General features: G+C 51.8%; 1 protein-coding gene across 1 annotated transcript in view; it reads left to right on the forward strand.

The window, feature by feature from the left end:
• The window catches only part of LOC140402241 (reticulon-2-like), a gene marked incomplete at its 3' end in the record, with an annotated part of 90,531 nt that overhangs the window by 26,805 nt on the left and 37,580 nt on the right, over nucleotides 1-26,146 (forward strand). The window contains exons 2-4 of the mRNA XM_072489870.1: nucleotides 5,095-5,151; nucleotides 9,934-10,746; nucleotides 15,483-15,830. Coding sequence (XP_072345971.1) covers nucleotides 5,095-5,151; nucleotides 9,934-10,746; nucleotides 15,483-15,830 — 1,218 coding nt within the window. The remainder of the gene's footprint in view (nucleotides 1-5,094; nucleotides 5,152-9,933; nucleotides 10,747-15,482; nucleotides 15,831-26,146) is intronic.

Here is a 26,146-nt window from a genome sequence, read left to right on the forward strand (position 1 = left end):
ATACGTGATGGTGAGTGGCAAACTACAGGGGGAGACGGTGGTTTTGGTAAACGTATATGCCCCGAACTGGGATGATGCCAATTTTATGAGGCGGATGCTAGGACGCATTCCGGACCTAGAGATGGGAAAGCTGATAATGGGGGGAGATTTTAATACGGTGTTGGAACCAGGGCTGGATAGGTCGAAGTCCAGGACTGGAAGGAGGCCGGCAGCAGCCAAGGTACTTAAAGATTTTATGGAGCAGATGGGAGGTGTAGACCCGTGGAGATTTAGCAGACCTAGGAGTAAGGAGTTCTCGTTTTTCTCCTATGTCCATAAAGTCTACTCGCGAATAGACTTTTTTGTGCTGGGTAGGGCATTGATCCCGCAGGTGAGGGGAACGGAGTATACGGCTATAGCCATTTCGGATCACGCTCCACACTGGGTGGACTTGGAGATAGGGGAGGAAACAGGAGGGCGCCCACCCTGGAGAATGGACATGGGACTAATAGCAGATGAGGGGGGGTGTCTAAGGGTGAGGGGGTGCATTGAAAAGTACTTGGAACTCAATGATAATGGGGAGGTCCAGGTGGGAGTGGTCTGGGAGGCGTTGAAGGCGGTGGTTAGAGGGGAGCTGATATCAATAAGGGCACATAAAGGGAAGCAGGAGAGTAAGGAACGGGAGCGGTTGCTGCAAGAACTTTTGAGGGTGGACAGACAATATGCGGAAGCACCGGAGGAGGGACTGTACAGGGAAAGGCAAAGGCTACATGTAGAATTTGACTTGCTGACTACAGGCACTGCAGAGGCACAATGGAGGAAGGCACAGGGTGTACAGTACGAATATGGGGAGAAGGCGAGCAGGTTGCTGGCACACCAATTGAGGAAAAGGGGAGCAGCGAGGGAAATAGGGGGAGTGAGGGATGAGGAAGGAGAGATGGAGCGGGGAGCGGAGCGAGTGAATGGAGTGTTCAAGACATTTTATAAAAAATTATATGAAGCTCAACCCCCGGATGGGAGGGAGAGAATGATGGGCTTCTTGGATCAGCTGGAATTTCCCAAGGTGGAAGAGCAGGAAAGGGTGGGACTGGGAGCACAGATCGAGGTCGAAGAAGTGGTGAAAGGAATTAGGAGCATGCAGGCGGGAAAGGCCCCGGGACCGGATGGATTCCCAGTCGAATTCTATAGAAAATATGTGGACTTGCTCGCCCCGGTACTGACGAGGATCTTTAATGAGGCAAAGGAAAGGGGACAACTGCCCCCGACTATGTCTGAAGCAACGATATCGCTTCTCTTAAAGAAGGAAAAGGACCCGCTACAATGCGGGTCCTATAGACCTATTTCCCTCCTAAATGTAGATGCCAAGGTCCTGGCCAAGGTAATGGCAATGAGAATAGAGGAATGTGTCCCGGGGGTGGTCCACGAGGACCAAACTGGGTTTGTGAAGGGGAGACAGCTGAACACGAATATACGGAGGTTGTTAGGGGTAATGATGATGGCCCCACCAGAGGGAGAAACGGAGATAGTAGTGGCGATGGATGCCGAGAAAGCATTTGATAGAGTGGAGTGGGATTATTTGTGGGAGGTGTTGAGGAGATTTGGTTTTGGAGAGGGGTATGTTAGATGGGTGCAGCTGTTGTATAGGGCCCCAGTGGCGAGCGTGGTCACGAATGGACGGGGATCTGCATATTTTCGGCTCCATAGAGGGACGAGGCAGGGATGCCCTCTGTCCCCATTATTGTTTGCACTGGCGATTGAGCCCCTGGCGATAGCGTTGAGGGGTTCCAAGAAGTGGAGGGGAGTACTTAGGGGAGGAGAAGAGCACCGGGTATCTTTGTATGCGGACGATTTGCTACTATACGTGGCGGACCCGGCGGAGGGGATGCCAGAAATAATGCGGATACTTGGGGAGTTTGGGGATTTTTCAGGGTATAAATTGAACATGGGGAAAAGTGAGTTGTTTGTGGTGCATCCAGGGGAGCAGAGTAGAGAAATAGAGGACCTACCGTTGAGGAAGGTAACAAGGGACTTTTGTTACCTGGGGATCCAGATAGCTAAGAATTGGGGCACATTGCATAGGTTAAATTTAACGCGGTTGGTGGAACAGATGGAGGAGGATTTCAAGAGATGGGATATGGTATCCCTGTTAATGGCAGGGAGGGTGCAGGCGGTTAAGATGGTGGTCCTCCCGAGATTCCTCTTTGTGTTTCAGTGCCTCCCGGTGGTGATCACAAAGGCTTTTTTTAAAAGGATTGAAAAGAGCATCATGGGTTTTGTGTGGGCCGGGAAGACCCCGAGAGTGAGGAAGGGATTCTTACAGCGTAGCAGGGATAGGGGGGGGCTGGCACTACCGAGCCTAAGTGAGTATTATTGGGCCGCTAATATTTCAATGGTGAGTAAGTGGATGGGAGAGGAGGAGGGAGCGGCGTGGAAGAGATTAGAGAGGGCGTCCTGTAGGGGGACTAGCCTACAGGCTATGGTGACAGCCCCATTGCCGTTCTCACCGAGGAACTACACCACAAGCCCGGTGGTGGTGGCTACACTGAAGATTTGGGGACAGTGGAGACGGCATAGGGGAAAGACTGGAGCCTTGGGGGGGTCCCTGATAAGAAACAACCATAGGTTTGCCCCGGGGGGAATGGATGGGGGATATGGAATGTGGCAAAGAGCAGGAATAACGCAACTGAAAGATCTGTTTGTGGATGGGAAGTTCGCGAGTCTGGGAGCGCTGACCGAGAAATATGGGTTGCCCCAAGGGAATGCATTCAGGTATATGCAACTGAGGGCTTTTGCGAGGCAACAGGTGAGGGAATTCCCGCAGCTCCCGACACAAGAGGTGCAGGACAGAGTGATCTCAAAGACATGGGTGGGGGATGGTAAGGTGTCAGATATATATAGGGAAATGAGGGACGAAGGGGAGACTATGGTAGATGAACTAAAAGGGAAATGGGAAGAAGAGCTGGGGGAGGAGATCGAGGAGGGGCTGTGGGCAGATGCCCTAAGCAGGGTAAACTCGTCGTCCTCGTGTGCCAGGCTAAGCCTGATTCAGTTTAAGGTATTACACAGGGCACATATGACTGGAGCACGGCTCAGTAAATTTTTTGGGGTGGAGGATAGGTGTGCGAGGTGCTCGAGAAGCCCAGCGAATCATACCCATATGTTTTGGTCATGCCCGGCACTACAGGGGTTTTGGATGGGGGTGACAAAGGTGCTTTCAAAAGTAGTAGGAGTCCGGGTCGAACCAAGCTGGGGGTTGGCTATATTTGGGGTTGCACAAGAGCCGGGAGTGCAGGAGGCGAGAGAGGCCGATGTTTTGGCCTTTGCGTCCCTAGTAGCCCGGCGCAGGATATTGCTAATGTGGAAAGAAGCCAAGCCCCCGGGGGTGGAGACCTGGATAAATGACATGGCGGGGTTTATAAAGCTAGAGCGGATTAAGTTCGTCCTAAGGGGGTCGGCTCAAGGGTTCACCAGGCGGTGGCAACCGTTCGTCGAATACCTCGCAGAAAGATAGACGGAATGGGAAAAAGAAGGCAGCAGCAGCAGCCCAGGATCGGGGGTGGGGGGGTGGGGAGGAGGAACCAGAAGGACTCTCAGGGTTGTTAATATATACTGTATAGTATGTATAGGTCGTTGCTACAGATAATTATATATTGGACTGTTAAATTATATTTTTGGAGAGTGTTACTTGTGACAAGGCAGTTGCCAATTAGGGCTAGTTTTCATTTTTGTTATTTATTATTTATTCATTTTTTGTTTATAAAATAGGTCATTGTTATTTGTGTTGTTATAATATTGTGTAAAGGATGCACAATGTACTGTGTTGGTTGACCAAAAATTTTCAATAAAATATTTAATTAAAAAAAAGGGTTACTGCATTTACTGTATTGATTCTGTCATGGGAATGTCACTTTAAGAAATGTTTGTCTGCTCAAGTGGCTGCAGTGATGTCAGAGTGTGGGTGGAGCTGAGCTCTGGCTCTGCTTTTTAGTTTTGCTTTGAGAAAAAGCTTGGTTGTGTCTGTGTTTTTTTGGTATTGTTTTAGTGTTAGAGCTGCAGCCAGCCAAAGAAGGTGTAATGTTGTTCTCTCTGCCATCTAAAAACTATCTCTGAATCATTTGGTGAATTCAGAGTGATAACTGCTCTCAGTAGAGAATTTAAACCTGATGTGCTTCTGTTAAATGGATTTTTGTCTTATGGATGTTAAAAGGAAAGTTTAAGGATTACTTTAGAGTGTTGTATTCATTGTATTTGAATTAATGGTTGCTAAGATGTTCACTGTTTGTTTTAAAAAGGTTAACTGAGTTCATAGAATAAACATTGTTTTGCTTTAAAAATTACTTTTTTTTGTAAGGGCCCCGAAGAATCCAGCACGAGTTTTAAGGATACAAAATAATAAAGTTTATTTACTATAACAATATATACATAGTAGTAGTAGTAGCAGTAACTTCCCTTGCTACCTTCTCCTTCCTCCTGGTTCCTGGACTGGCCAGCTTATTTATAGTAGGAGTTTCTCCGCCCCCCTCATTGGGGAAGTTCATACTCCCATAGGATTGTGGGATAATCATTAGTCCCCAGCCAATCGTCAGTAGGCAGGTTATAACATTTTAAATTTCCGCTGTACCACACCTGTAGAGTGGGCCGTGTGCTCCCCATACCACAATCCAGTAAAAGTTGTGGGTCAGGTGCACTCCATGATACACTTTGGGGTTCTCTAAACCCTGGCCCATAACAAATAGCTTTGTTTAAGGGGTAATTGGAAGCTATTCTCTAGTGTGATGTTAAAGATATTTTAATACAGTGTGAGTCATAAAGTTTGTTTTAATATTACCATATCCTGATTTCTCCATGAAATCACTCCTGGAGCGAAATATCCTGTCCTCACAGTCTTACAAAATTAAAATTAAATACTGAGGTTTCTTTCCAGTATTCGAGCCACTGTTGGGGGTCTGGTCTGGGATGGTAATATTAGCCATTCAGGGAGGACCAGTTTTGGATGCCACATAAGACTGGGTCTCTCCAGTCCAGAGTATCTCCGCTTTGAGTTGGGGGAGGGGGGTGGGGGGGGGGAGGAATAATTGCTAATTTGACCTGATTTTATTTTGTTTTCTCCGTTAGAGGAATCTGCCTCAACCGTTTCTACCACTCCAGATTCAACCCCATCGTCTACTGAAGGTAAGCTGTCCTCATTAACCCTTTCAGTGCCCGCTGTCCCATTGCCACCCAGAAGCTGTCCTATCTTTCCACCCCACCAGCCTGCATACTCTTTTTTTAAAAAAAAATGTTTATTAAGAATTTTTAAACAAAATTTTCAACCATACAAATAAACCCCCCCCCCCGCCCCCCCCCCCGTAACACAAAAGAAAGAAAGCTCGCATAGCAAGACATAAACGTGGCAAATCAATATGATACAGAACTTAGTACATTGGATTCCTCCCGTACATATCAGTTTTCCGGATCATAGTGCTAGCCCCCAGCTTGACTTGACCCGGACTTTCACCACCTGAGATATTGCTCTCGCAACTCCCCTCCAGAACCCCTCCAGTGCCGGGCATGACCAAAACGTATGGACATGGTTCGCTGGGCTTCCTGAGCACCTCCCACATCTGTCCTCCACCCCAAAGAACCTACTTAGCCTCGCCCCCGTCATGTGCGCTCTGTGAACCACCTTAAACTGTATCAGGCTGAGCCTGGCAGTTGAGGAAGAGGAATTAACCCTACTTAAGGCATCAGCCCACAGACCCCCTTCAATCTCCTCCCCCAACTCCTCCTCCCATTTGCGCTTCAGCTCCTCTACCAAAGCCTTCCCCACTTCTTTCATCTCCTGGTATATCGCCGAAACCTTGCCTTCTCCGACCCATACACCCGAAATCACCCTGTCCTGAATCCTCTGTGCCAGGAGTAGCGGGAATTCCCTCATCTGCCGCCTCACAACGCCCTTACTTGCATGTACCTGAAAGCGTTTCCCGGGGGTAGCCCAAACATCTCCTGCAACGTCCCTAAGCTCGCAAACGTCCCATCAATGAACAGGTCCCCCATTCTTTTAATACCTGCCCTGTGCCAGCTCTGAAACCCCCCGTCCATCCTCCCGGGACAAACCGATGGTTGTCTCTGATCGGGGACCACACCGAGGCTCCCATCGCACCCCTGTGCCGTCCCCACTGCCCCCAGATCTTTAGCGTTGCCGCCAACACCGGGCTCGTGGTGTACCTTGTCGGTGAGAGCGGCAGCGGTGCCGTCACCAGCGCCCCCAGGCTCGACCAGCCTGCATACTCAATGGAGCATTTTCTGCCAATTCCTCCATGATACCATCACCAAACATCCCTGCCCTCCCCGGCAGCATTCCAAAGGGATCATTTTTGCTGTGGTACTCTGGTCCACTCCCCAATCACTCCAAACCCCCCGGCCCTTGCAGTTTTGTTCACTTGCAAGGAACAAAGGAGGTTGGGGGATATGAGAAGCGGGGTGGGTAGGTCAGACCCGGGGGGTTATGGGGAGAGGGTGGGTAGGTCAGTCCGGGGGTTATGGGGAGAGGGTGGGTAGGTCAGACCGGGGGTTATGGGGAAGGGGTGGGTAGGTCAGACCCGGGGGTTATGGGTAGGTCAGACCGGGGGTTATTGGGAGGGGGTGGGTAGGTCAGATCCGGGGGTTATGGGTAGGTCAGACCGGGGGTTATGGGGAGGGGGTGGGTAGGTCAGATCCGGGGGTTATGGGAAGGGGATGGGTAGGTCAGACCGGGGGTTATGGGAAGGGGATGGGTAGGTCAGACCCGGGAATTATGGGTAGGTCAGACTCAGGGGTTATGGGTAGGGGGTGGGTATGTCAGACCGGGGGTTATGGGAAGGTCGGATCGGTGGTTATGGGGAAGGGGTGGGTAGGTCAGACCCGGGGATTATGGGTCGGTCAGACCCAGGGGTTATGGGTAGGGGGTGGGTAGGTCAGACCCGGGGGTTATGGGGAGGGGGTGGGTAGGTCAGACCCGGGGATTATGGGTAGGTCAGACCGGGGGTTATGGGGAGGGGGTGGGTAGGTCAGACCCGGGGGTTATGGGTAGGTCAGACTGGGGGTTATGGGAAGGGGATGGGTAGGTCAGACCCGGGGATTATGGGTAGGTCAGACCGGGGGTTATGGGGAGGGGGTGGGTAGGTCAGACCCGGGGGTTATGGGGAGGGGGTGGGTAGGTCAGACCGGGGGTTATGGGGAGGGGGTGGGTAGGTCAGACCGGGGGTTATGGGGAGGGGGTGGGTAGGTCAGACCCGGGGGTTATGGGTAGGTCAGATCCGGGGATTATGGGGAGAGGGTGGGTAGGTCGGACCTGGGGTTATGGGGAGGGGGTAGGTAGGTCAGACCGGGGGATTATGGGGAGGGGGTGGGTAGGTCGGATCTGGGGTTATGGGGAGGGGGTGGGTAGGTCGGACCTGGGGTTATGGGGAGGGGGTGGGTAGGTCGGACCTGGGGTTATGGTGAGGGGGTAGGTAGGTCGGACCGGGGGTTATGGGGAGGGGGTGGGTAGGTCAGACCTGGGGGTTATGGGGAGGGGGTGGATAGGTCAGACCTGGGGGTTATGGGGAGGGGGTGGGTAGGTCAGACCTGGGGGTTATGGGGAGGTCAGACCCGGGGATTATGGGTAGGTCAGACCCAGGGGTTATGGGGAGGGGGTGGGTAGGTCAGACCCGGGGGTTATGGGGAGGGGGTGGGTAGGTCAGACCCGGGGGTTATGGGGAGGGGGTGGGTAGGTCAGACCCGGGGGTTATGGGTAGGTCAGACCCGGGGGGTTATGGGGAGGGGGTGGGTAGGTCAGACCCAGGGGTTATGGGGAGGGGGTGGGTAGGTCAGACCCAGGGGTTATGGGGAGGGGGTGGGTAGGTCAGACCCGGGGGTTATGGGGAGGGGGTGGGTAGGTCAGACCCGGGGGTTATGGGTAGGTCAGACCCGGGGGGTTATGGGGAGGGGGTGGGTAGGTCAGACCGGGGGTTATGGGTAGGTCAGACCGGGGGGTTATGGGGAGGGGGTGGGTAGGTCAGACCCGGGGGTTATGGGTAGGTCAGACCCGGGGGGTTATGGGGAGGGGGTGGGTAGGTCAGACCGGGGGTTATGGGGAGGGGGTGGGTAGGTCGGACCTGGGGTTATGGGGAGGGGGTAGGTAGGTCAGACCGGGGGATTATGGGGAGGGGGTGGGTAGGTCGGACCTGGGGTTATGGGGAGGGGGTGGGTAGGTCGGACCTGGGGTTATGGGGAGGGGGTGGGTAGGTCGGACCTGGGGTTATGGTGAGGGGGTAGGTAGGTCGGACCGGGGGTTATGGGGAGGGGGTGGGTAGGTCAGACCTGGGGGTTATGGGGAGGGGGTGGATAGGTCAGACCTGGGGGTTATGGGGAGGGGGTGGGTAGGTCAGACCTGGGGGTTATGGGGAGGTCAGACCCGGGGATTATGGGTAGGTCAGACCCAGGGGTTATGGGGAGGGGGTGGGTAGGTCAGACCCGGGGGTTATGGGGAGGGGGTGGGTAGGTCAGACCCGGGGGTTATGGGGAGGGGGTGGGTAGGTCAGACCCAGGGGTTATGGGGAGGGGGTGGGTAGGTCAGACCCGGGGGTTATGGGGAGGGGGTGGGTAGGTCAGACCCGGGGGTTATGGGTAGGTCAGACCCGGGGGGTTATGGGGAGGGGGTGGGTAGGTCAGACCGGGGGTTATAGGGAGGGGGTGGGTAGGTCAGACCGGGGGGTTATGGGGAGGGGGTGGGTAGGTCAGACCCGGGGGTTATGGGGAGGGGGTGGGTAGGTCAGTCCCGGGGGTTATGGGTAGGTCGGACTGGGGGTTATGGGGAGGGGGTGGGTAGGTCAGACTGTGGGTTATGGGGAGCGGGTGGGTAGGTCAGATCCGGGGATTATGGGTAGGTCAGACTGGGGGTTATGGGGAGCGGGTGGGTAGGTCAGACCCGGGGGTTATGGGTAGGTCAGACCCGGGGGTTATGGGGAGGGGGTGGGTAGGTCGGACCTGGGGTTATGGGTAGGGGGTGGGTAGGTCAGACCGGGGGTTATGGATAGGTCGGACTGGGGGTTATGGGGAGGGGGTGGGTAGGTCGGACCCGGGGGTTATGGGTAGGTCAGACCGGGGGTTATGGGTAGGGGGTGGGTAGGTTGGACCGGGGGTTATGGGGAGGGGGTGGGTAGGTCGGACCTGGGGTTATGGGGAGGGGGTGGGTAGGTCGGACCTGGGGTTATGGGGAGGGGGTGGGTAGGTCGGACCTGGGGTTATGGGGAGGGGGTGGGTAGGTCGGACCTGGGGTTATGGGGAGGGGGTGGGTAGGTCGGACCTGGGGTTATGGGGAGGGGGTGGGTAGGTCGGACCTGGGGTTATGGGGAGGGGGTGGGTAGGTCGGACCTGGGGTTATGGGGAGGGGGTGGGTAGGTCGGACCTGGGGTTATGGGGAGGGGGTGGGTAGGTCAGACCGGGGGTTATGGGGAGGGGGTGGGTAGGTCGGACCTGGGGTTATGGGGAGGGGGTGGGTAGGTCGGACCTGGGGTTATGGGGAGGGGGTGGGTAGGTCGGACCTGGGGTTATGGGGAGGGGGTGGGTAGGTCAGACCCGGGGGTTATGGGGAGGGGGTGGGTAGGTCAGACCGGGGGTTATGGGGAGGGGGTGGGTAGGTCGGACCTGGGGTTATGGGGAGGGGGTGGGTAGGTCGGACCTGGGGTTATGGGTAGGTCAGACCGGGGGTTATGGGGAGGGGGTGGGTAGGTCAGACCGGGGGTTATGGGTAGGTCAGACCGGGGGTTATGGGTAGGTCAGACCGGGGGTTATGGGTAGGTCGGACCGGGGGTTATGGGGAGGGGATGGGTAGGGAACTCAGTCGATTACGAGAGTAACAAGCTTGCCTTGATGGCTATTTGCCGCCCCTGTTCCTTGTCTCATTGCCCCCAAGCTGAATACTGAGGGGGGTTTTCTTACTTTCCTGTCCAGGTGTCAGTGACGAGACAGATTTCTTGGAACCCCAAACTGCACAAGAACATTCTGATGATGATTTACAGACAGACAGCTCCCTGTACTGGGGGACCCCCCGGCAGATGTCGCTCGAGTCCACCTTGTCATGCGGTACCCCACTGGGTCAGCCATCGTGCTTCCCGGGGGTGTTCCCGTCCGACAGCTCCCCGGAGCTGAGAGGCTTTGGTGAGGAGACCAATGACCTTGGAGGAGGGAGGCCGTCGGAAAGTGATGTACCCCTCAGAACTAAAGGGAGGACATCAGGGCCAAGGGGGGTTGTCCGAACGGAGACCATCGAGACCTTTTTAGCAGAAGAGGAGGATGACACGGAGAACTATCACCTGCTGGGCGTGGGTGACCGACACACGGGCCAACTGGAGCGGGTAATACCATCTGACCTCAGGGACAGGCCTGACTGGGATCCCTCGCCATCCATTATGGCTTTGAACAGTGCGTCGAACGGCCAAAATCCCCAGGAGACCAAAGCACCCATACTGAGACTCAGTGGGAGCGAGACGGAGCCTCAGACTGAGAGAGTATTGAAGGGGCATCCGGAACTTGAGTTACTCTTGATGGAAGATTCCGGAGTCTGGGAGGACCGTGAGATTCCGGTAGTGCAGAGTGCAGAGGTGGAGGTGGAGGCCGAGGAAGGAAGGTTTGTGGAGGGCGATGCCTCTAGCCAGAGCGATCTGGCTCACGGAGAAGACTCCCAACCGAGCACTGAGCCTGGGGTAGTGCTGGTAGCTGAAGGAGAGATAGCATCTTCAGACACCTCCCCCCAATCTGTCAAAGGTAAGGCACATGTGTTTGTGTGCATGTGTGTGCTTGTACATATGTGTGTATGTGTATGTGCATGTGTGTGTATGTACATGTGCGTGTGTATATATGTGTGTGTGTGTGTGCACGTGTGTATTGCCTGTGTGTATGTATGTGTATTTGCACATGTGTGTGTGCACGTGTGCATGTGTGTGTGGCTCTCGCTACACCAGCCGTCCAGAGGGTGCAGCATGGTGTTAGATAGAGAATAAAGACCCTTCTACATTGCCCCTATCAAACACTCCCAGGACAGATACAGCACGGGGTTAGATACAGAGTAAAGCTCCCTCTACACTGTCCCCATCAAACACTCCCAGGACGGGTACAGTACGTGGTTAGATACAGAGTAAAGCTCCCTCTACACTGTCCCCATCAAACACTCCCAGGACAGGGACAGCACGGGGTTAGATTCAGAGTAAAGCTCCCTCTACACTGTCCCCATCAAACACTCCCTGGACAGGGACAGAACGGGGTTAGATACAGAGTAAAGCTCTCTCTACACTGTCCCCATCAAACACTCCCAGGACAGGTACAGCACGGGGTTAGATACAGAGTAAAGCTCCCTCTACACTGTCTCCATCAAACACTCCCAGGACAGGTACAGCACGGGGTTAGATACAGAGTCAAGCTCCCTCTGCACTGTCCCCATCAAACACTCCCAGGACAGGTACAGCAGGGGGTTAGATATAGAGTAAAGCTCCCTCTACACTGTCCCCATCAAACACTCCCTGGACAGGGACAGAACGGGGTTAGATACAGAGTAAAGCTCTCTCTACACTGTCCCCATCAAACACTCCCAGGACAGGTACAGCATGGGGTTAGATACAGAGTAAAGCTCCCTCTACACTGTCCCCATCAAACACTCCCAGGACAGGTACAGCACGGGGTTAGATACAGAGTAAAGCTCCCTCTACACTGTCCCCATCAAACACTCCCAGGACAGGTACAGCACGGGGTTAGATATAGAGTAAAGCTTCCTCTACACTGTCCCCATCAAACACTCCCAGGACAGGTACAGCACGGGGTTAGATACAGAGTAAAGTTCCCTCTACACTGTCCCCATCAAACACTCCCAGGACAGGTACAGCACGGGGTTAGATACAGAGTAAAGCTCCCTCTACACTGTCCCCATCAAACACTCCCAGGACAGGGACAGCACGGGGTTAGATTCAGAGTAAAGCTCCCTCTACACTGTCCCCATCAAACACTCCCTGGACAGGGACAGAACGGGGTTAGATACAGAGTAAAGCTCTCTCTACACTGTCCCCATCAAACACTCCCAGGACAGGTACAGCACGTTAGATACAGAGTAAAGCTCCCTCTACACTGTCCCCATTAAACACTCCCAGGACAGGTACAGCACGTTAGATACAGAGTAAAGCTCCCTCTACACTGTCCCCATTAAACACTCCCAGGACAGGTACAGCACGGGGTTAGATACAGAGTAAAGCTCTCTCTACACTGTCCCCATTAAACACTCCCAGGGCAGGTACAGCACGGGGTTAGATACAGAGTAAAGCTCCCTCTACACTGTCCCCATCAAACACTCCCAGGACAGGTCCAGCACACGGTTAGACACAGAGTAAAGCTCCGTCTACACTGTCCCCATCAAACACTCCCAGGACAGGTACAGCACGGGGTTAGATCCAGAGTAAAGCTCCCTCTACACTGTCCCCATCAAACACTCCCAGGACAGGTACAGCACGGGGTTAGATACAGAGTAAAGCTCCCTCTTCACTGTCCCCATCAAACACTCCCAGGACAGGTACAGCACGGGGTTAGATATAGAGTAAAGCTCCCTCTACACTGTCTCCATCAAACACTCCCAGGACAGGTACAGCACTGGGTTAGATACAGAGTAAAGCTCTCTCTACACTGTCCCCATCAAACACTCCCAGGACAGGTACAGCACAGGGTTAGATACAGAGTAAAGCTCTCTCTACACTGTCCCCATCAAACACTCCCAGGACAGGTACAGCACAGGGTTAGATACAGAGTAAAGCTCTCTCTACACTGTCCCCATCAAACACTCCCAGGACAGGTACAGCACGTTAGATACAGAACAATGGAACTAAACCTACAGCCTCTCTGTATTTTATGGGAAGTTTCTCTGCTGTGATGACCTATGGGACTGTCCGGTTTCCATTGTCTCCAGTGCAGGGACAACAACAGGATGGGCGCAGACACACAGGTCGCTGCCTCACAGCTGAAGTTTCATTGAAATCTAGCAGAGAATGTGTCTGTACAGCCAGCTTTCTGTCAAAGCTGTGCTACCAGCGAGGGCCAGTGAGCAAGGTCAGAGCACTGCTTCAGGGGGCGGGTGTCAACTGACGTCAAAGGGCCAGGAGCGGCTGCAGTGACACGGATCCCCCGCTCCTCTGGTCACGCAGAGGTCACTGGATAGTGAGGATGAGCAGGAAAACCGGGGCCTACTTCAGTCCTCCCCTCTCTGATCCTGTGGCAGTGTGAATTATGGAACCCCTTGTACCGCTCGTGGCCAATGGAGGAGTCAGAGAGTCCATTCAGCCCATTTCCCACCAAGTCCAGTAATTTCAGTGTCTACACGCCTGCAATAAATTCACTGGGGGGCTAAACCTTCTGAGATTGCGTCCCGTCTTGGTCGCGGAGCATGGGATTCGATTCTTAGACAGACGGGAGAACAGACCCTGGTATCCGCTCAACACTCGTTTGTTGGTACATGCATACATAAATGTGAATTAGGCCTTTCTTTCTCTCTCTCCTTTCTCTCTCTCCTTTCTCTCTGTCTCTCTGCCTTTCTTTCTCTCTCCTCTGTACAAAAAAAAACCTCCTTGTGAATTAGGAGTAGGCCATTCGGCCCCTCGAGCCTGCTGCACCAGTCAATAAGATCATGGCTGTTCTGATTGTAACCTCAACCCCAGATTCCCGCCGATCCCCGATAATCTTTCAGGTATCTCTGAGGCACGATTTCAGAGAGAGAGGAGACAGCAACACAGGAATAATTGTTGTCAATGTTCCACCATTATCTTTTTTTTTCTTTTTTTTCTTTTTTTAAAAAATATGTTTTATTGAAATTTTTTTCCCCAAACAACAATTTTTCCCCTCTTACAAAGCAAACGCAACAATAGCAATACAGAAATTTTTAACAATACACAAGTAACAAAACCCCTTTATCTTTGACCTAAACTAAACTAAACCCCCCCCCCCCCCTTCCCCCTGGGTTGCTGCTGCAGGTCATCTGTCTTCCCTCTAACGTTCCCCTAGGTAGTCGAGAAATGGCTGCCACCGCCTGGTGAACCCTTGAGCCGATCATCTCAGGGCAAACTTTATCTGCTCCAGTTTAATGAACCCCGCCATATCATTTACCCAGGCCTCCAGTCCGGGGGGTTTCACATGAGTAGGATCCTGCGCCGGGCTACTAGGGACGCAAAGGCCACAACGTCGGCCTCTTTCGCCTCCTGCACTCCCGGCTCTTCCGCAACTCCAAATAGAGCTAACCCCCAGCCTGGTTTGACCCGGGCCTTCACCACCCGCGAAATCACTCCCGTCACTCCCTTCCAATACCCTTCCAGTGCCGGGCGCGCCCAAAACATATGTGCGTGGTTTGCCGGGCTCCCGCCACACCTCCCACATTTGTCCTCCACTCCAAAGAACCTGCTCAATCTTGCTCCCGTTATGTGTGCTCTATGTAGCACCTTAAATTGAATCAGGCTAAGCCTGGCGCATGAGGAAGAGGAATTTACCCTGCTTAGGGCATCAGCCCACATACCCTCCTCTATCTCCTCCCCTAGTTCTTCTTCCCACTTTCCTTTTAGTTCGCCCACCGACTCCTCACCCTCTTCCCTCATCTCTCGGTAAATCTCTGACACCTTGCCCTCTCCGACCCACACCCCTGAAAGCACCCTGTCCTGTATCCCCTGTGTCGGGAGCAACGGAAATTCCCTCACCTGTTGTCTAGTAAACGCCCTCACCTGCATATATCTCAAGAAATTAATGTTCCACCATTATCAATGTCACCCATTAACATATCCATTCTGTTACCTCCCTGCCTACATGAGATTGGACATGGACATGGACAGGGGGCCATTAAACAGGGGGACCAAATTGGGTGCCCTTTACGTCGGCCCACTGACTTCAGTAATACCCAGTATTGTGTGGCTAGTTGACCAGTCTGCACTCCCGGGCCTGTTTTGTGGCCATTCACAAGTCAAACTTGAACCTCCCTCCTCCCTCAGTCCTTGCCGGATGAGGCCAACTCTCCAGGATTGGCCTGGAATCTCCGGGAATTGAAGAACAATCTCCACGACCCTGCAGTGTGTGCGACGCCGGGGAAAAACCATCGGGACATTAAAAAAGATTTGGATTTTTGTCACTTTTTTAAACATTTCTTTTCACCAGATATAAAAACATTGAAAATAGGGAGAAAAGGGCGATTTAGGTGACAGCCAAGCATCTTCTAATTGGATAAAGAGTCTTTTTGCTTTCCGAATGACGTAGGAAGGCCGTACGTCACACGGGCGAACGTGTTGGCCGAATAATGGCTTGAGCGTGGGGGGCAGGTCATATGATGCAACCTCCTGGACTATATTTCATCACAGTTGGCAACCCGATCATTCCCTGGACACTTGCACACTTGCCCCCTTGTCGGCTAATCCACATGTTGCTCTCCAACCGAGAGCTGCTAGGCTGCAGCAACAAGGAGGATAAACACCTTCACTGTTTCTCACTTACAGAAGCCGAAGGGATGGTGGGCGAGTTGGAACTCGTGGAGGCTGCGGGAGTCGAGGTGGCATCGGACACAATGGAGACAACAGGCGCGATAGGCATGCTAATGCCAGGAGGAGCATTGGGAATTGTGGCTGCCGAGTTGCCAGGAAGATGTGACTGCTGTGTTAACACAAATAATCCCATTGGCTGCAAACACTCACCCACCCTGCTCGCAGCACCAATTGGTTACGAAACACAGGAGGTGACAGAGGAGAAGACGGGTTCAGAGATCTGGCAATCACCACAGCAACCCAGTGCCTTGGACCAATCAGATCATCACAAATCACAGGGCTTGGAAGCAGGAGACCAAACAGGTAAATGCACTCCCAGGACAGATACAGCACGGGGTTAGATACAGAGTAAAGCTCCCTATACACTGTCCCCATCAAACATTCCCAGAACAGGTACAGCACAGGGTTAGATACAGAGTAAAGCCCCCTCTACACTGTCCCCATCAAACACTCCCAGGACAGGTACAGCACGGGGTTAGATACAGAGTAAAGCTCCCTCTACACTGTCCCCATCAAACACTCCCAGGACAGGTACAGCACGGGGTCAGATACAGAGTAAAGCTGCCTCTACACTGTCCCCATCAAACACTCCCAGGACATGTAGGTACAGCATGGGGTTAGATACAGAGTAAAGCTCCCTCTACACTGTCCCCATCAAACACTCCCAGGACATGTACAGCATAAGGTTAGATACAGAGTAAAGCTCCCTCTATGGGCTGAGGTTAGAAACAGGAAAGGAGAGCACCCTGTTGGGTGTTTTCTATAGGCCTCCGAAAAGTTCCAGGAATGTAGAGGAAAGGATTGCAAAGATGATTCTGGATAGGGGCGAAAGTAACTGGGTAGTTGTTATGGGGGACTTTAACTTTCCAAATATTGACTGGAAACGCTATAGTTCGAGTACTTTAGATGGGGGCATTTTTTGTCCAATGTGTGCAGGAGGGTTTCCTGACACAGTATGTAAGAGGCGAGGCCACATTGGATTTGGTACTGGGTAATGAACCAGGTCAGGTATTAGATTTGGAGGTAGGTGAGCACTTTGGTGATAGTGACCACAATTCGGTTAAGTTTATTTTATCGATGGAAGGGATAGGTATATACCGCAGGGCAAGAGTTATATCTGGGGGAAAGGCAATTATGATGCGATGAGGCAAGACTTAGGATGCATAGGATGGGGAAGGAAACTGCAGGGGATGGGCACAATTGAAATGTGGAGCTTGTTCAAGGAACAACTCCTGCGTGTCCTTGATAAGCATGTACCTGTCAGGCAGGGAGGAAGTGGTCGAGCAAGGGAACCGTGGTTTACTAAAGCAGTCGAAACACTTGTCAAGAGGAAGAAGGAGGCTTATGTCAAGATGAGACGTGAAGGTTCAGTTAGGGCGCTAGAGAGTTACAAGTTAGCCAGGAAGGACCTAAAGAGAGAGCTATGAAGAGCCAGGAGGGGACATGAGAAGTCCTTGGCAGGTAGGATAAAAGGAAAACCCTAAAGCTTTCTACAGGTATGTCAGGAATAAAAGAATAACTAGGGTAAGAGTAGGGCCAGTCAAGGACAGTAATGGAAAGATGTGCGTGAAGTCCGAGGGGATAGGAGAGGCGTTAAATGAATATTTTTTGTCAGTATTCACACATGAAAAAGACAATGTTGTCGAGGAGAATACTGAGATGCAGGCTACTATACTAGATGGGATTGAGGTTCATAAGGAGGAGGTGTTAGCAATTCTGGAAAGTGTGAAAATAGATAAGTCCCCTGGGCCAGATGGGATTTATCCTAGGATTCTCTGGGAAGCTAGGGAGGAGATTGCAGAGACTTTGGCTTTGATCTTTATGTCGTCATTGTCTACAGGAATAGTGCCAGAAGACTGGAGGATAGCAAATGTTGTCCCCTTGTTCAAGAAGGGGAGTAGAGACTACCCCGGTAACTATAGACCAGTGAGCCTTACTTCTGTTGTGGGCAAAGTCTTGGAAAGGATTATAAGAGACAGGATTTATAATCATCTGGAAAGGAATAATTTGATTAGACATAGTCAACACTGTTTTGTGAAGTGTAGGTCGTGCCTCACAAACCTTATTGAGTTCTTTGAGAAGGTGACCAAACAGGTGGACGAGGGTAAAGCAGTTGATGTGGTGTATATGGATTTCAGTAAAGCGTTTGATAAGGGTCCCCAAGGGATAGGGCACCTACCGCTGAGGAGGGCGGAGAGGAGTTTTCGGTATCTGGGGATCCAGATAGCCAGAAGTTGGGGGGCCCTACATAAACTGAATTTGACGAGGGTGGTGGAGCAAATGGAGGAGGATTTTAAAAGATGGGACATGCTCCCGCTCTCGTTGGCAGGTAGGGTGCAGTCGGTCAAAATGGTGGTCCTTCCGAGGTTTTTGTTCGTGTTTCAGTGCCTCCCCATCGTGATCACCAAGGGCTTTTTCAAGAGAGTAGGTAGGAGTATTATGGGGTATGTGTGGGCAAATAAGACCCCGAGGGTTAGGAGAGGGTTCTTGGAACGCAACAGGGACCGAGGAGGCTTGGCTTTGCCAAACCTAAGGATTTACTACTGGGCAGCAAACGTGGCGATGATCCGCAAGTGGGTCATGGAGGGAGAGGGGGCGGCATGGAAGAGGATGGAGATGGCGTCCTGTAAAGGAACGAGCCTGGGGGCGTTGGTAACGGCACCGCTGCCGCTCTCGCCGACAAAATACACCACAAGCCCGGTGGTGGCGGCAACACTAAGGATCTGGGGCCAGTGGAGAAGGCACAGGGGTGCAATGGGAGCATCGGTGTGGTCCCCGATCAGGGGTAACCACCGGTTTGTCCCGGGGAAGATGGACGGGGGGTTCCAAGGCTGGCATCGGGCGGGGATAAGAAGAATGGGGGACCTGTTCATTGATGGGACATTTGCGAGCCTAGGGGCACTGGAGGAGAAATTTGAGTTACCCCTGGGGAAATGCATTTAGATATATGCAGGTGAGGGCTTTTGTGAGGCGACAGGTGAGGGAATTTCCGTTGCTCCCAGCACAAGAAGTTCAAGATAGGGTGATCTCGGGGGTATGGGTCGGGGAGGGCAAGGTGTCGGAAATATACCAAGATTAGAAATAAAAATTGGAGAGAATTAAGTTTGCTTTGAGAGGGTCTGCACAGGGGTTTTACAGGCGGTTACTGTTTGTAAGGGGAAAAATTGTGTTGTTAAAAAACCTTAATAAAAAATATTTTAAAAAAAAAAGATAAGGGTCAGCTATTGCAGAAAATACGGAGGCTGGGGATTGAGGGTGATTTAGTGGTTTGGATCAGAAATTGGCTAGCTGTAAGAAGACAGAGGGTGGTGGTGATGGGAAATGTTCAGCCTGGAGTTCAGTTACTAGTGGTGTACCACAAGGATCTGTTTTGGGGCCACTGCTGTTTGTCATTTTTATCAATGACCTGGAGGAGGGCCTTGAAGGATGGGTGAGTAAATTTGCAGGATGATACTAAAGTCGGTGGAGTTGTGGACAGTGCGGAAGGATGTTGCAGGTCACAGAGGGACATAGATAAGCTGCAGAGCTGGGCTGAGAAGTGGCAAATGGAGTTTAATGCAGAAAAGTGTGAGGTGATTCATTTTAGAAGGAGTAACAGGAATACAGAGTACTGGGCTAATGGTAAGCTTCTTGGCAGTGTGGATGAGCAGAGAGATCTCGGTGTCCATGTACATGGATCCCTGAAAGTTGCCACCCAGGTTGATAGGGTTGTTAAGAAGGGGTACGGTGTGTTAGCTTTTATTGGTAGAGAGATTGAGTTTCGGAGCCATGAGGTCATGTCGCAGCTGTACAAAACTCTGGTGCGGCCGCATTTGGAGTATTGCGAGCAGTTTTGGTCGCCGCATTATAGGAAGGATGTGGAAGCATTGGAAAGGGTGTAGAGATTTACCAGGATGTTGCCTGGCATGGAGGGAAGATCTTATGAGGAAAGGCTGAGGGACTTGAGGCTGTTTTCGTTAGAGAGAAGAAGGCTAAGAGGTGACTTAATAGAGGCATACAAGATGATCAGAGGATTAGATAGGGTGGACAGTGAGAGCCTTTTTCCTCGGCAGTGGACTCGCCAACTTTAAGGGCATTTAAATGGTCATTGGATAAACATATAGATGATAATGGAATAGTGTAGATGGGCTTTAGATTGGTGTCACAGGTTGGCGCAACATCGAGGGCCGAAGGGCCTCTACTGCGCTGTAATGTTCTATGTTCTATTTTCTACCCTGTCCCCATCAAACACTCCCAGGACAGGTTCAGCGTAGGGTTAGACACAGAGTAAAGTTCCCTCTACACTGTCCCCATCAAACACTCCCAGGACAGGTACAGCATGGAGTTAGATACAGAGTAAAGCTCCCTCTACACTGTCCCCATCAAACACTCCCAGGACAGGTACAGCACGGGGTTAGATACAGAGTAAAGCTCCCTCTACACTGTCCCCATCAAACATCCCCAGGGCAGTGACAGCACGGGGTTAGATACAGACTAGAGCTCCCTAAATAATGTCCCATGGAATACAAAATCCCAAAAAGGTGCTAGTTCCCAGGGAACTCAACCCCAAAGAAAGTCAATAGTTACTTCAGACAGTACGTGAAGAGCAAACCTTTTGTTACCTTCATAATCGGCTATTCCAATGTATTGTAAAGGGAGCTTTACTCTGTATCTAACCCGACTGACCTCCCAATTTTCACCTCCCATTCATTTGGAGTATCCAAATCTCTCTACTCTCACTCAAATCAATTCCCATTCACCTATCTCCCCCTTGCGCGTTGACTGTGGACTAGCAATATTTCAGATTTCAATTTCACATCCTTGTCCTCACAAATTTGTCCTCACTTCTCACTACCTGTGTAACCATCTCCAACCTAACAACTCACTCAAACCTGTGCTCCACTCATTTTGGCCCGTTGCAACATAATTTATTTGTTCCACCATTGGTGGCCAAGCCTTCCTCTGCCTTGCCCTCAGCTCTGACACCTCTGTCCGCATTTTGGATTTTAGATTCGATTTATTGTCACGTGTACCGAGGTACAGTGAAAAGTATTGTTCTGCCTACAGTCCAGGCAGATCATTCCATACATCAAAATACATAGGACATACTATTGAATACATAATGTAAATACAGAGACACAGGCCTCGGGTGAAGCATACGGAGTGTAGTACTACTCAGTGGGGAAGATGTGTGAAGACATCAGTTCAGTCCATAAGAGGGTCATTGGGAGTCTGGTAACAGCGGGAAAGAAGCTGGTTTTGAACCTGTTAGTGCGTGCTCTCAGACTTTTGCATCTCCTGCCCGATGGAAGAATTTGGAAGAGTGAGTAAGCCAGGTGGGAGGGGTCTTTGATTATGCTGCCGGCTTTCCCAAGGCAGCGGGAGGTGTAGACAGAGTCAATGGATGGGAGGCAGGTTTGTGTGATGGACTGGGCTGTGTTCACGAGTCTCTGTAGTTCCTTACGCTCTTGGGCCGAGCAGTTGCCATACCAGGCTGTGATGCAGCCAGATAGGATAGTTTCTATGGTGCATCTGTAAAAGTTGGTAACATAGAACATAGAACAATACAGCGCAGTACAGGCCCTTCGGCCCACGATGTTGCACCGAAACAAAAGCCATCTAACCTACACTATGCCATTATCATCCATATGTTTATCCAATAAACTTTTAAATGCCCTCAATGTTGGCGAGTTCACTACTGTAGCAGGTAGGGCATTCCACGGCCTCACTACAGAGTCAATGAGGACATGCATTTGAACGTCACCCTAAAACCCATCTCTGCAGCTGGGTTTTTCTCCGTGAATCCTCAGATCCCACGCCGTGGCTCAACATTATTTACGTGCCGTCGCTTTTACACGGCGCTAAGGCCCGGCGCGCGTTAATGACGCGGTGGCGCTCCTAGCCCCCCGGGAGCGGGAGAATAGGGGCTTGGAGCGGACTCCGACGCCGGAGTGAAACACTCCGGTTTTCACTCCGACGTCTCTCGATGGGAGAATTGCGCCCCATGTATATTCCGGAATCAGTCCGAATCCCACTACACACTGTGTACAGTCCGGATTCAGTCCGAATCCCACTGCATACCGTGTAGAGTGTGGAATCAGTCCGAATCCCACTACACACCGTGTATAGTCCGGAATCAGTCCGAATCCCACTACACACCGTGTACAGTCTGGAATCAGTCCGAATCCCACTACACACTGTGTACAGTCCGGATTCAGTCCGAATCCCACTACACACTGTGTACAGTCTGGAATCAGTCCGAATCCCACTACGCACCGTGTATAGTCCGGAATCAGTCCGAATCCCACTGCATACCGTGTACAGTCTGGAATCAGTCAGCATTCCACTACACACCGTGTACAGTCCGGAATCAGTCCGAATCCCACTGCATACCGTGTACAGTCCGGAATCAGTCCGAATCCCACTACACACTGTGTACAGTCCGGATTCAGTCCGAATCCCACTACACACCGTGTATAGTCCGGAATCAGTCCGAATCCCACTACACACCGTGTACAATCCGGAATCAGTCCGAATCCCACTAAACGCTGTGCACAATCTGGAATGAGTCCGAATCCCACTTCACACCCTGTACAGTCCAGAATCAGTCCGAATCCCATTATACACGACGTACAGTCTGGAATCAGTCCGAATCCCAATACACACCGCGTACAGTCCGGAATCAGTCCGAATCCCACTACACACCGTGTACAGTCCGGAATCAGTCCGAATCCCCCTACACACCCTGTACAGTCCGGAATCAGTCCGAATCCCACTACACACCATGTACAGAGGAATCAGTCCGAATCCCACTACACACCCTGTACAGTCCGGAATCAGTCCGAATCCCACTACACACCGTGTACAGTCCGGAATCAGTCCAAATCCCACTACACACCGTGTACAGTCCGGAATCAGTCCGAATCCCACTACACACCGCCTACAGTCCGGAATCAGTCCGAATCCCAGTACACACTGCGTACAGTCTGGAATCAGTCCGAATCCCACTACACACCGTGTACAGTCCGGAATCAGTCCGACTCCCACTACACACTGCATACAGTCTGGAATCTGTCCGAATCCCACTCCACACCGAGTACAGTCTGGAATCAGTCCGAATCACAATACACTCCGTGTACACATTGGCAAGTCATGTTGCAACTGTACAGAATCTTAGTTAGGCCACACTTGGAGTATAGCGTTCAATTCTGGTCGCCACACTACCAGAAGGATGTGGAGGCTTTCGAGAGGGTGCAGAAGAGATTTACCAGAATGTTGCCTGGTATGGAGGGCATTAGCTATGAGGAGCGGTTGAATAAACTCGGTTTGTTCTCACTGGAATGAAGGAGGTTGAGGGGAGACCTGATAGAAGTATACAAAATTATGAGGGGCATAGACAGAGTGGATAGTCAGAGGCTTTTCCCCAGGGTAGAGGGGTCAATTACTAGGGGGCATAGGTTTAAGGTGAGAGGGATAAGGTTTAGAGTAGATGTACGAAGCATGTCTTTTACGCAGAGGGTAGTGGGTGCCTGGAACTCGCTACTGGAGGAGGTGGTGGAAGCAGGGACGATAGTGACATTTAAGGGGCATCTTGACAAATACATGAATAGGATGGGAATAGAGGGATACGGACCCAGGAAGTGTAGAAGATTGTAGTTTAGTCGGGCAGCATGGTCGGCACGGGCTTGGAGGGCCGAAGGGCCTGTTCCTGTGCTGTACATTTCTTTGTTCTTTGTTCTTTGTACAGTCTGGAATCAGTTCGAATCCCAATACACACCGCGTACAGTCCGGAATCAGTCCAAATACCACTACACACCGTGTACAGTCCGTAATCAGTCCGAAACCCACTGCATACCGTGTACAGTCCGAAATCAGTCCGAATCCCCCAACACACTGTGTACAGTCCGGAATCAGTCCGAGTCCCACTGCACACCGGGAACAGTCCGGAATCAGTCTGAATCCCACTACACACCCTGTACAGTCCGGAATCAGTCCAAATCCCACTACACACTGCGTACAGTCTGGAATCAGTCCGAATCCCACTACACACTGCGTACAGTCTGGAATCAGTCCGAATCCCACTACACACTGTGTACAGTCCGGAATCAGTCCGAATCCCACTACACACTGTGTACAGTCCGGATTCAGTCCGAATCCCACGACACACCTTGTACAGTCTGGAATCAGTCCGAATCCCACTACACACTGTGTACAGTCCGGATTCAGTCCGAATCCCACTACACACTGTGTACAGTCCGGATTCAGTCCGAATCCCACTGCATACCGTGTACAATCCGAAATCAGTCCGAATCCCCCAACACACTGTGTACAGTCCGGAATCAGTCCGAATCCCACTGCACACCGGGAACAGTCCGGATTCAGTCCGAATCCCACTACACACTGTGTACAGTCCGGATTCAGTCCGAATCCCACTACACACCGTGTATAGTCCGGAATCAGTCCGAATCCCACTGCATACCGTGTACAGTCCGGAATCAGTCCGAATCCCTCTGCATACCGTGTACAGTCCGGAATCAGTTCGAATCCCACTACACACCGTGTATAGTCCGGATTCAGTCCGAATCCCACTGCATATCGTGTACAGTCCGGAATCAGTCCGAATCCCACTACATACTGTGTACAGTCCGAATCCCAGTACACACTGCGTACAGTCTGGAATCAGTCCGAATCCCACTACACACCGTGTACAGTCCGGAATCAGTCCGACTCCCACTACACACTGCATACAGTCTGGAATCTGTCCGAATCCCACTACACACCGTGTATAGTCCGGAATCAGTCCGAATCCCACTAAACGCAGTGTTCAGTCCGAATCCCACTAAACGCTGTGCACAATCTGGAATCAGTCCGAATCCCACTACACACTGCGTACAGTCTGGAATCAGTCCGAATCCCACTACACACTGCGTACAGTCCGGAATCAGTCCGAATCCCACTACACATTGTGTACAGTCCGGAATCAGTCCGAATCCCACTACACACTGTGTACAGTCCGGATTGAGTCCGAATCCCACGACACACCTTGTACAGTCTGGAATCAGTCCGAATCCCACTACACACTGTGTACAGTCCGGATTCAGTCCGAATCCCACTACACACCGTGTATAGTCCGGAATCAGTCCGAATCCCACTGCATACCGTGTACAGTCCGGAATCAGTCCGAATCCCTCTGCACACTGTGTACAGTCCGTAATCAGTTCGAATCCCACTACACACCGTGTATAGTCCGGATTCAGTCCGAATCCCACTGCATACCGTGTACAGTCCGGAATCAGTCTGAATCCCACTACATACTGTGCAGTCCGGAATCAGTCCGAATCCCAGTACACACTGAGTACAGTCTGGAATCAGTCCGAATCCCACTACACACCGTGTACAGTCCGGAATCAGTCCGACTCCCACTACACACTGCATACAGTCTGGAATCTGTCCGAATCCCACTACACACCGTGTACAATCCGGAATCAGTCCGAATCCCACTAAACGCAGTGTACAGTCCGAATCCCACTAAACGCTGTGCACAATCTGGAATGAGTCCGAATCCCACTCCATACCGTGTACAGTCTGGAATCCGTCCGAATCCCACTTCACACCCTGTACAGTCCAGAATTAGTCCGAATCCCACTACACACGACGTACAGTCTGGAATCAGTCCGAATCCCAATACACAACGCGTACAGTCCGGAATCAGTCCAAATACCACTACACACCGTGTACAGTCCGTAATCAGTCCGAATCCCACTGCATATCGTGTACAGTCCGAAATCAGTCCGAATCCCCCGACACACTGTGTACAGTCCGGAATCAGTCCGAATCCCACTACACACCCTGGACAGTCCGGAATCAGTCCGAATCCCACTACACACCGTGTACAGTCCGGAATCAGTCCGAATCCCACTGCACACCCTGTACAGTCCGGAATCAGTCTGAATCCCACTACACACCGTGTACAGTCCGGAATCAGTCCGAATCCCACTACACACTGTGTACAGTCCGGATTCAGTCCGAATCCCACTACACACCGTGTACAGTCCGGTATCAGTCCTAATCCCACTACACACCGTGTACAATCCGGAATCAGTCCGAATCCCACTAAACGCAGTGTACAGTCCGAATCCCACTAAACGCTGTGCACAATCTGGAATGAGTCCGAATCCCACTACATACCGTGTACAGTCTGGAATCAGTCCGAATCCCACTTCACAACCTGTACAGTCCGGAATCAGTCCGAATCCCACTGCACACCCTGTACAGTCCGGAATCAGTCTGAATCGCACTACACACCGTGTACAGTCCGGAATCAGTCCGAATCCCACTACACACCGTGTACAGTCCGGATTCAGTCCGAATCCCACTACACACCGTGTACAGTCCGGAATCAGTCCGAATCCCACTACACACCGTGTACAGTCCAGAATCAGTCCGAATCCCACTAAACGCTGTGTACAATCTGGAATCAGTCCGAATCCCACTACATACCGCGTACAGTCCGGAATCAGTCCAAATCCCACTTCACAACCTGTACAGTCCAGAATCAGTCCGAATCCCACTACACACGACGTACAGTCTGGCATCAGTCCGAATCCCAATACACACCGCGTACAGTCCGGAATCAGTCC

This window comes from Scyliorhinus torazame, chromosome 25, assembly GCF_047496885.1.
Source record: "Scyliorhinus torazame isolate Kashiwa2021f chromosome 25, sScyTor2.1, whole genome shotgun sequence".
NCBI classification, from domain to species: domain Eukaryota; kingdom Metazoa; phylum Chordata; class Chondrichthyes; order Carcharhiniformes; family Scyliorhinidae; genus Scyliorhinus; species Scyliorhinus torazame.